Source organism: Phyllostomus hastatus, unplaced genomic scaffold, assembly GCF_019186645.2.
Source record: "Phyllostomus hastatus isolate PE091 unplaced genomic scaffold, TTU_PhHast_1.1 phas_contig_34, whole genome shotgun sequence".
NCBI classification, from domain to species: Eukaryota; Metazoa; Chordata; class Mammalia; order Chiroptera; family Phyllostomidae; genus Phyllostomus; species Phyllostomus hastatus.
Window position 1 is genome coordinate 39,873,903 of NW_025333857.1, and position 12,008 is coordinate 39,885,910.

At 39.7% G+C, this 12,008-nt stretch overlaps 1 protein-coding gene across 4 annotated transcripts in view; it reads right to left on the reverse strand.

Moving 5' to 3' along the window:
* The window catches only part of TLE1 (TLE family member 1, transcriptional corepressor), an 83,295-nt gene that overhangs the window by 47,269 nt on the left and 24,018 nt on the right, over positions 1–12,008 (reverse strand). For 3 of the 4 annotated variants that reach the window (XM_045840180.1, XM_045840182.1, XM_045840179.1), the window contains exons 5-6: positions 9,602–9,664; positions 7,870–7,974 (exon numbers count right to left, since the gene is read on the reverse strand). In XM_045840180.1, coding sequence (XP_045696136.1) covers positions 7,870–7,974; positions 9,602–9,664 — 168 coding nt within the window. The remainder of the gene's footprint in view (positions 1–7,869; positions 7,975–9,601; positions 9,665–12,008) is intronic. The other variant, XM_045840181.1, reaches the window with a different exon arrangement.

Below are 12,008 nucleotides of genomic sequence, written 5' to 3' on the forward strand. Positions count from 1 at the left end.
CTCTTACTTGATTTCTATTTCCCTGTTCTTTAAAACACTCAATTCTTATCCTGGGAGAGTGCAGAAAAAGAAAATTGCTGTGCTGCAGTAAACAAGCGGGAGAGTGGGGAAGAGCTGTGTGGCAGCAGGAAAATCAAGGACACTGCTGCCTGAGTTATCTGAAAACCTCCCATTATGTGAATGGCCTCTTGCGTGAAGAGGGGCAAGGGTGATAAACAAGCAGAAACTGCTTTCTGGGGCCAAGAATTCTCAAGACACTTGAAGACAATTAAAAAAAAAAAAAAAAAACCCACAACAATCCGTTGAGAGGCCCCATCTCAATACAGCAGTAGTGCACAGAGAATGACACACACAGAAAAAATGATGGCCTATGTGTAGGCAGGCAACAGGATGAAGGCCTAAACTTCCGAAAAGGAATGCCCTCATCTTCATTCCTTCTGCATTGTGGCTAATCCACACAGGCCACCTCAGCCCTCATCACTTGCTCATGCCACCTGCCCTAAATGACTGTTATAGGTGTGACAGGGACCAGAACCCTGGGACTTAAGAGGCCTGAACAGTAAGTTTTAAAAAGCCATGTTTATTTAGGCAGTCACTTACAAAACCACGTCATGTTTTAGTGAAAAATTTTTCAACATCATTAGCCACCAAGGACATGCAAATCAAAACCACAAATAGGAAACCACTATATGCCCAACTAGGATGGCTAGAATCAAAAAGATGGACAGTAACAAGTGTTGACGAAGATGTAAAGAAATTGGAGTTCTCATCTACTACTTTGGAAAGTAGTCTGGCCATTGTTCAAAAAGTTAAACACAGAGTTACCATATGACCCAACAATTCCACTCCTAGGTAGAGATCCAAGAGAAATCGTGTCCACACAAAAACTTGTACACAAATACTAGTAGCAGTAGCCAAAAAGGTGGAAAAAAAACCTCAATGTCCACCAACTGATGAGTGGATCAAAAAATGTGGTATATACTGCCTTAGCTGGTGTGGCTCAGTTGGTTGGAGCGTCATCCCATAACCAGAGTTGCGGGTTCAATTTCTGATCAGGGCACATATCTAAGTTGCAGATCTGATCCCTGAATCCAGCGCCTACAATCCTAGTCCAGGTGCATATGGGAGGCAACCAATCAATGCTTCTTTCTCACATCAATGTTTCACTCTCTCCCTTCCTGTCTCTCTAAAAGCAATGAAAAAGTGTCCTCAGGTGAGGTTAAAAATAATAATAAAAAAGTAGATATTGATGCAATGGAGTATCATTCATCTATAAAAAGGATTGAAGTACATGCTACAACATGAATAAGCTCTGAAAACATTATGCCATGTGAGAGAAGCCAGGCACAAAAGGCCGCATGTTACATGATTCCATTTATATGAAATGTTCAGAATAGACAAATCCGGTGGCAGGATGACCAAGTGACTGCAGAGATTGAGAGGAAGCAGGGCAAGAAGACTGACTGATAGTGGGGATATGGGATTTCTTTTTGTAGTGTTACAAATGTTTTAGAATTAGGTAGTGATGATGGTTGTACAAGAATATACTAACATACACGAAGCTATATGCCTTTAAAGGGGTGAATTTTATAGTATATAAATTATAAGTAATTTTTTAAAAATACACATAGATATAACTCATAAAATTGGGTACTCTATACTTTCTTAAAAAGAGAAAAAAGTATGATTTCTCCAAGGAATCAAATACAAATCACATAAAAAAAAATGTGTGGGGACATTTAAGAGTAAACAATGCTTCAACAAGTTCTCTAATAACTAAAAAACACTCTTGACTACTCAGGCACTCAAGCCAAACCCTGCATTGTCAGACACCTAGCTGTACTCCCAGTAAAATCTAACTTAAACCAAAGGAGAAGTAAGGTATACAGAAAGATTTCTTTGCAATATTGCTCATACCCTCTGGAAAATTAATAAAAGGGCTGGACTACAAGAATTTAAATGGACAGCATGTAACCAAATACAAGTTAGTGGAGCTAGAAGATCCTTGTTTGTTGTAGCCATTTCATTTTCTCTTCTAGGTAGCAGGCTATGCATTATGCTTCTAGGGCGAATTTGTTTTATAAAGAAACTTACAGCTGGGTTATTGATGGGCTTTCCAGGGATTAACGGCATACTCATAAGAATAAGAGGCTAACCTCATCCTCTTAAACTTCACACACTGCAATCTTATAGACAGCTGACAGCTACAGCCAGAGGAGAAAAATAATCCAACATTTTGCTAATCCTTAAACCAATCATCTCATGCAACAATGGGAGCCCTTTAGGTCTACAACTCAATCTCTTAAGGAGAGAAAGGCTCCTGCTACAGACACATCAGGCGTTTATACTCAGCCATCCTCTACACAAACAAACATAGCCAGACATCACAAAATACCCTACACTTATTCCATACTAAGTTATTTTAAAGTGAAGAGCATTACAAATTTGCCTATGAAGTAGAAATATACTGGGTTGGCTGGCCAAAAAGTTTGTTTAGTTTTTTCTGTAAAATATAAGATATATTTTTCATTTTCACCAATAACTACTGATTTGGATATTTTGAGTATGTCAGCTATCTCCTCCGTGGTTTAACATGGACTGTTCTCAATTAATGTCTCAATTTGATTGGTATCAACTTCAAATGGTCTACCCTACCACAGAGCATCACCCAGCAAGAAATCTCCAGCATGACACTTCACAAACCACTTTTGACACATTCGATCAGTCACAGCACCTTCTCCCATACACTGCACAAATCTTTTTTTTTTTTTTGCTTTCGGGTGTGCTTTTAAGTTTTTTGAAATAATAAAGCATAATATGCTGAAAATGTTGCATACTTTTTCCCATCTTCAATATCAGAGTGGCTATACAGAAATTCACCAATTTTGTTGTTTTTTCAAATGCATGCTGAAATAACTGTTAGAATACAATCTAGCAAAATTATTTCCAATTAAGTTAAAGGCAATTAAGCACTACTACAGCCATCTTACAGAAAAAACTGAACAAACTTTTTGATCAACCCAATACAAATTTGACCAATAAATGGAGCCCTAAACCTGAACCCCATTGGCTTTGACGTAAGTTTTATTCATGGAAAGTAAGTCAAACTACATCCAAATGGGTGAGAAAGGAAAAAAACAAAGTTACCCACATCAACCCCAAATTTCTTGATTTCCTGAAGCTCACAGGCAATTGCTGTAAGAAACTGTTCAACTTCTTATATCCACAGTTAGCACTGCGGCAGCTATCAGAAATCTGGCACTTCATGGTATGGGAAAGAAAACCCCCACTGGTCATCTGGACATCTCTTCCTTCCAATTCCATCACAATGACCCCTGCCACCCCCCAGTGCCAACAAAGGCCTTGTTCCCTCCTCTCCTCTTTACGGTAAGGAAGCCAATGATGCCTTTTCCTCACATTTTTGCTTCTCAATTCTCTCTGCATCTGTTCCAAAAGTTAACTTTATCCCTTTGGTTTTGCACTTTGAGTTTGTTCATCAGAAATTAAATAGTGATGACTTTCCATTGCTGTATCTTTATTAAAGGACATTCATGCACGACAATATAAAGGCAGGAACAGAGCATCTGGCTGGGTCTAATCTCAAACACTGGCTTCCATGTAACCACTAAAGAAGACAAAGGAAGTTGCTCCTCATAGGAGGCTTGCCCAACTGGACACACAGATCTGCTCCAGACACTTAGAGAAACCAGGCAGATAAAACTGCAGTTCAAGATGTCAGGACCACATGCTGGGTGAAGGCTGCCCACCAGGGTCTTATCCCCACAAAAATCATACAAGCTACATGATACTATCCCTCTACAGATGGGGCACTGATAGAAGTGAACTGGCCAGACAAGGTGTCACAAAGCCAGAAAGTTGAAGCACCAAGTGTCCTAGAGACTTGTTTAGAAACAGATATACAACCATGCAACTGTTACCTTTAGAGAAGAAAACTGCACTCCACTACTTACTTTTTAATCAAAACCCAAGCATTTTTCCTAAGGGGGGATGGGGGGTGGGGGGGGGTGGGAACTGGCTGAGAAGGACCAGGAAACCTCCTGCGTGATGGAAACACTGCACAGAGAGCAGTGTGGTTGCAGGGGTGTGCATACACCCAAAGAGGCAAAACCGTACACGTGAGATCTATGCATTTCACTACACACAAATTACCCCTCAATTCAAAAAGAAAATCTGTGTGTGCATATATATGCACATTTAAATTTATATGATATCTATTAATTATGACATGTAAACCAGATAAAAAGATAGGTGGAATCCCAAATTCAGCTTCAATTAATTGCTTAGGATCAGAGCAGGAAGAAGAGAGCTCTTAGTCCTAAACTCCCCAAAACAGTGAGGAGTGATCTCAAAGGGCCCTTCTGTCAATTTTTCTCTGACTTCACATCGTCATTAACTATTCCACAAATTGTTAAATCATTTTGCTATCTATTTTAAGCATTTTTAACGATTCCAGATTTTTTTTTAAAAATCTTTGAGAGATGCTGCTTAAACTGTGGAGATTACCCTGATATATATATTTATATATATATAAAAATCAGCCCTGCCTGAATAGCTCAGTTGGCTAGAGTATCATCCTCATACACCAAGGTTGTGGGTTCAATCCCTGGTCAGGGCACATGCAAAAAGCAGCCAATGAATGCATAAAGAAATGGAACAACAAATCGATGTTCTTCTCTCTCTCTCCCTCTCCCCTCCCTCCCTCTTCTAAAATCAGTCAATAAATTTAAAAATTTCAAGGCCTCAAATGAGTATGTTCCCTTTGCACAATGAATTTGTTTCTAAAGCACATTTCAGCTGTGTCAAAACAAATAAACCCTGTGTCTATGAATATCTCTACATTATTAAATACTCTATTGTTACAAGTATATAACATGCTTAATAGCCAAAGAGCTTATGAAAAGCAAAATTCAAAGAGTAGGGCTGCAGTTACTATTCTGTTGATTATCAACTTGCTATTAGTGGAAGTTATTTTTTTAAATGTTAAATAAAAGCATTTCAATAATTTCTCCAAGTATCAACTATCTAAGGAACTCATTTTTCTTACAAACCATAGTTGAAGGCAGGTACTGTGGTGGAAAAGATTTAAAATTCAGTTTTTACATTAGAAGAACAACTTTTCTATGCTGGTGAGAAATGGGCACCATTAATTCACTCAACAAGGATGGAAAAAATATATCCTCTCTCTTCCTCCTAAAAGAGCATCCATAGTTGGAGGACACAAGCTAAATATGCCTAGAAGCTTGGTGTCCTTGGGAATACTTAACTTTCTCCAGGTTTGCTAAAGAGAAATATCTTTAGCCCTGTCAAGCAAGCAGTGAGCTCCTTGATTGTACCTTAAAGGGAATGAGAATGTTTCGGCTCATTTGCATTTTAAAGGGTACTCTTTCATGATCTTTCACACTTGTAATAGATGTCTAAACCGTTAAATTACTATTTCTTTTCTTAGCCTGAAAGTCGATGCAGATGAAGAGCGTGGCCTCTCCCATTGTTCTTTACCCTAAATCGGTCCCTGAACAATACTGACAGCTGCTATCAAACCGGGCTGCATTTACTCTGCCCGCAGCTGCTGCTTGTAGGAACAGACAGCCTCCTGGAACCTCCTCCTCTCTGGGGAGACAGGTTGACACACTGCATGTTCAATGAAGGGGTTCAAAGGTCCACTGAATTGTCAACCCAATTTTATGCTACTTCGATTTTCCAGGACGCACACAATTCCTTTCAAGCAAAAATCAAGCATATGCCAGTGCATGAAACTCATGGTGTGGGATAATTATTGACCACCACGAACTTTAAAAGTGCCTGACACAAATTAATATACTGATTCAAAAATTACAATTATAAAAACCACACATGCCAGTATGTTGAAGACATGCAATTGGCGTTGAGTCTTGTGCTGGGCCCAATTCACTGATTTGGGTTATTGTTGCTAGCTAGCAGAGCTAATCTGCCTTTCTAATCTCCACAACATGTTTCCTGGACTAAAGCCATTCATAAAATTAGCGATTCATCTGCCCTTCTAAAACTACCTGCTATTTTTGTTTTCTGATTCTGCTCAAAATAAGTATTACCTATCAACATCTGGTCAATACAATTTCCTCCTTTCTAAAATGTGTCCGACTGGGCAGTGCCTTTGAGAATTAAAAAGAAACGTTTTGCCATTAAGAAACAATATGTAAAAATTTAGAACCTATCAGAAAACAAACATGTTCCACAAAGTTTAGCTGGGTACTTGAGAACTGCTTTGCATATGTTTTCTTTTAATCAAAACAGGCTTTTCCAACCTCATTCATTAGGGTTAAAAAATTCTGTGCTCAAGCTACAAGTACAATTTGCTATTAGTCTTTGCTAATCAAACACGGTACATGCAGAAGTACCAGTGAATATTTGATTTGATCTCTGAAATAAAGCAATTCATTACACAAGAAAAGGGTACAGAAGGCAGCAGACAAATGCAGATGTAATTGTGTTTTTTGTTGAATGTGATTAGAGAGCCCACTAAGTAACAGTCAAAAATGTGATACTAAAGGGGGAGAAATGCAGAGCCTGGACCTGGGGGGAGTAGGAGAAGGGGAGAATTGTTTATGCAGAGCTAAGCTGTCAAGTGTAATAAAGCAGCTTGAATAAAATTTAAGCTGAAAATCCACTGAAGCTCCCCATTTCAGGGAGGAAAAAGCTATTAAAAGGAAATGAAGGTCACCCTCCCAGTTTATTTCACCTAATTGACTGCCAATAGCTTACCACAGGCAACCCGACTGCAGATCTGCAATTGAGAAACTGATGAAAGGAGAGTTTTCAAGCTGAGGCTCATTCTTTAATCCTCCTTGGCTCTTATGTTTTTTCTCCATCTCCAGTTGGGATGTAATTTTAAACCCTGATGGATTAACTGGTTCTATTGTCTGTGGCCGTCATTGGACTATAGCACTCTTAATCCGTACAGCAGCATGTCTAATTATCATTACAAAGTGTCTGAGAGAACTATAAAGACCAGCAGGGCATCTTCTCACAAGCAATTAACATAAATTGATAAATGAGTGATTTGAATCTGCTCAAGGCACTCACATATGAATAAAATCAGAAAGGACTGTCCCTTGTTTCAGCTACTTTCACTTAGTCTGGAAAGGCAGAAAACCTGAGAACCATCCTGGATACTAAAGGGAGGGGGCGGGAGTGAACTCATGCAGGGGATGGACCACAGGGTTCACCAGGCTCATTAATGCTGAGCAAATGACTTGTGATTGACAACCAGTCGACAGCGAGGAACACTAACTGAACTCAACATAGGAGAGCAGAAACCTGGTGAAAGGCTAGAGGGCACTAGGGCAGACAATTATCACTTCTTCAACAGCAAGACAGAGAGTTCTTTTCATTGGGGTGCCACTTAAAACTTCATGAAAGAGGCACAAGAAAGAAAGACCAAATAGTTATATAGGTTCCAATACCCTAGGAAAGCAAAAGGCAAGGGCAAAACCAGCAAAATGAAATGGTCATCATGAGACATGTCTTGACCTCACTGTGCTCTAAAGTTATAGCACAGAATAAAGAAGAGTCTAAAAATCTAATTTAAACCTGTTTTTAAAACTGGCTATTGGAGCAAAGACGGTTAAATGTTACAGGATAAATGGTATTTATTTTCCCATTAAAATGTAGATCGATTTTTCTTTTCCTTCTATAAATGTTTCTCCTATCATCTCCTTTACGCTAATCTCTCTTCCCCTACACACCTCAGCCATAACTGAAGCCCCTCTCCCTCCCACCTTTATCAAATGGGTGAATGTTAAGCTATACAATATTTTAGATACACAGATTAAGCCATCAAATTAGTAAGAAATGAAAGCTGGTTATACACACTGTAGGAGGTAGACCTGGTAGGCCACGTACCCCGATGATGGCATTCAACTCTGCCATGGTCACCTGTTTGGCACGTTCGACAGCCTGCGCCACCTGTTGTTGGTGCTTTGAAAACAATGAGAAGAAAGGGTTAGCAAGGCCCTGTACCTTCCAATCATAACAACAAAAAGACAAATCCCACATGCAATGCATATTGTAGTATATGGATGTATATGCAAAGTTTCCCCAGCACACATTTCACACATGTAGAAAAGAGAAAGAAAAACAGAACAGTACTTCCCTTGTTTCTAACTAACACCAGTCACCACTAAACTTCTGATGGCAAAATTAGACTTGGAATAGTAGAAAGTCAAAAAGGACATCTAAAATGGTAACCTGAAGCTTCAGAAAATAAACAGTATGGAATGTGGAAAATGACCCTGGTTTGCAGAAGGGGTTCTGATAAGTTTGAGCAAGTAAACTTTACAGCCGTTTTACAGTGCCCATTTCGATACTAAAAATTTAAATATTAAATCTTCTATCACTTCTCTGGGCAACAAATCTCAGCCCACAAGTAGTTTCTGCAAACTCTGGGAAATCCTCTCCGTTAGCCCTTAGATATTTCACGCCCCCTACACAAAGGAAAGGAAGACACCCACTCTTAGCCCACAGGCTGGAAATGCTCTGCACACCTCCCGACTCCCACCATTGAAGAAAAGAAAGCCACACCGGTGCTTTGGGGGGCATGAGACAGATTACAGCAGAGATCAGGATTACCAAAGTCTAACAAACAACACAATTCAAAAGGCCAACAAATCTAAACTGTAACATCAAGTAAAAGTTGTGCTGAATCAAGTGAAAGTTATGCTGAATGAGGCTGCTGTAATAGCAGAGATGGCCCTATGTAGCACAGAGCAGTAGATGCCAATAACAGACACTCAGTATTTCAGCTCCAAGTTCAGTAAGTTTTCCACTCCATCTCAAGATATATATATATATATATATCTTGAGATGGAGTGGAAATATATATATATATATATACACATATATATATACACATCCTGTACATACTTAAGAACAGTTTAGCATTTATGAGCTTGTATCCAAAAGCAAGGTAAAATTTAAGGCCAGAATTAAACATACTGATTTTGAGTCAATCTCATAGATTACTGATATAAAGAGCTTTTCCCCTCTTGAAATATTAAAGTTAAACCTCTGGGGCTTTGTCAATTAATAAAATGGCTTATATATGTATATAACTCCGTAAGTTAAGATAACATGAACACTTAGTTCATCCGTAAGAGTATCAGCATCCTCTCCCTCCATGGACAGCATTGAATCAACCATTATACGAGAACAAATAAAAACCTGCTTCCATGGTCAAATCAACCCTGATGGAACCATTTTTAAAAGTCATTGTAAGAAAAGCTCTCTAGAGAAAAGAACACTTGGAATCATCAGTAGCTATTAAGCTTATACTCCTCCTCAAAGAAAAGAAAAGCTTTAAGTTTGATATAGTCATTTTAGTCAGTTTTCCAAAGGAAAAAATTAATTTGAGGTTGAGCTATTGCCACCATTTCTACAGTGTGCCCTCGGATCTGTTAGATGGAATAGCAGGGGGTTTACACACCACAGCTGTAACAGATGTTCTTCACACTTGTTCCTTGTGATAAAATTAACATCTTAAAACTAGCTAATTTGCAAACAGAGAAGCAACATAATTGCACTTTAACAGCTGAACAGTTTTACTTACTTCCTGAGACAGAAATGGGATGACTTGTGCACAAATCGTATTCAATCTCTTGGCGATTTCAGTCTATAAAGAACAAAGCCATATAAATGTTTAGTATACACTCCATAATCAGTTCAGAAAGATAAAACTTCATACCCAACACTTTAGCCTTCCACTGCCTCACACTTGAGGGCATGAAATTGCTTTCCCAGACTACCTTACTAATATTTATCTTGAGATAAACAGTAGATATTAATCCCACTTGCAAAGTAAGACATAACTGCACGCTTTATTGGTCACTTAAATAAGAGATAATGAGCAGTTTAATTGAATTGGAAAATCTACGTGGTTTAAGGCTATATAATCATTTAACCTGGTGATTGCAAACCCCTTCACAGACTTATTCAATTATGGCGTTCCATGGCACATTTATGTTGTTAGAGCAAGTTCATTCAAATGGGTGTCAGAAACCAGGGGAGCAGGAGCCCCATCAAAGCGGTGTAGCTTTCAAGGTACAGTCTAGAGGGAGTCCAGAAGAAAGAAGGCATGGACCTCTTTCCACCTGTCCCAACTCTAAACAAGCCAAGAAAATAATGCTAAAACAGAACTCAGAGACAGTCAAGACGTTCTGAATATCTGGTAAAGTTTCACCACAATTTAGAGCATCAAATGTGAAGACCTCAGTGACAAGGCCCACGTTCCAGCTGAACGTAACAAAACATGTCCTGAGTGTCTGCAGCGTGGGCTGTTCCAAAGAAAGTAGGAAACGTCTCTGCTCAGCTGCAAATCCACAAGATCCTTCTGGTACAAGGAACACACTGGCAAGGGAGAGGAAAAAAGGTGCCTGCTTCCAGCACAGGGTAGGATCTACCTCCCTGCCCCACATCCAACAACCTCTAGCAAGGCAAAACAGCTCTGCCTTTCTCTAACTCTGAAGAACCAGTTCAGCCTTAAAAGGAAAAAAAAAAACAAGCCACCTAAAAAGAGTGCCAGCGTTGACCTTAATTATTTCATTGTTTTCCGTCAATGTTAGTGAAGTTGGTAATGAAAAGGATCACAAACAGAAAATTATGAAGCACACAGCCATGCCCTTGAGAAATAGAGAATAAAATAACTAAGGTAAAGTAGAATCCTCAGAAACCATATATTTAAGTATATAAAAGAGAACTGTCGCTTGTCCTCTAAGATGATTCCATTTAACTGAGCAACAAGGCCTTTGGTTTGATGGGATTGCATATGCGCCAACCCAACTCAATTCTCCCCCACCACCAGAGATAGAGTTCCAGCCTGGAAGAAATGTAGTACTAGAAGGGGAAATGGCTGGTACAGAGAGCCAACTCACGACCTTGCTTTAACCAGCAGGACAAACATATATGGAAAAGGATGCAGCTGTACCAGGTGCAAAAACAGAACTGGGCAGCCCCACCCAATTCAACCGATTATAGCCACTCACTCAACCTAACTCAAGGTCATAGCTCTCCTTTAAAGTACCAGCAGACTTCCTTTTCCTTTGCAACAGGCTTTGGTACTATATATTTGGTTCTATGAGGGGGAACCCAAAAGAAACCAGAATTATCTTCTGGAGGAAGGGCTCCTTGTAGTACAGGCTCCCCCCACTAGGTGAATGTTCTAAGAACCCATCTGTGTCAGTGTACCAACTGGTGTGCTATGAGAGGCTGAGTTCGACTTCAGAGATTTTTTTTGAAGGCTCTCAACGCACTTGCCCATTTCATGATGAATGATTTACCAGCGCACCTGACCACACCATGCTGAGTGTTCAGCAGTTTTTGACCAAAAAACAGTGTGGCCCTCCGTGCCCCACCCTCCCTATTCATCTGATCTTGCCCAGACTGGCTTCTTTTTGTTCCACAGGATAAAAAAGGGCTTTAAAGGGAAACATTCTGCTGATGTTGAAAAGGTGAAACAAAAAAACATAAGAAGCACTAAAAGGCATCAAAATGGACGAGTTCAAAAACTGTTTTGAGCAGTGGAAAAAAGACTCACAGACAATTCTTTTATAAATAAATCCCAGGGAGGGGGGATTTGGTTGCCCCTTATGTCAAGGAGTAGGGATGCCCTTCGTGAACTCTCAGACCCTTGTCCTCCAACTCTCTACCTACCATACATCCCAACAACACTTTTTTATAAAGATTTTGTTTATTTGTTTTTAGAGAGAGTGGAAGGGACGAAGGAAGAGAGGGAGGGAACCTCCATGTGTGGTTGCCTCTCGAGCGCCCCCCACTGGGGACCTGGCCCACAACCCAGGTATGTGCCCTATCTAGGAATTGAACTGGTAACCCTTTGGTTCACAGGCCAGCACTCAATCCACTGAGCCACACCAGCCAGAGCTGAACAACATTCTACACTTTCCCGTTCTCCAAAATTCACACTTATGGTTCCCAATCTTAAAAATGATTAATGCTCACTT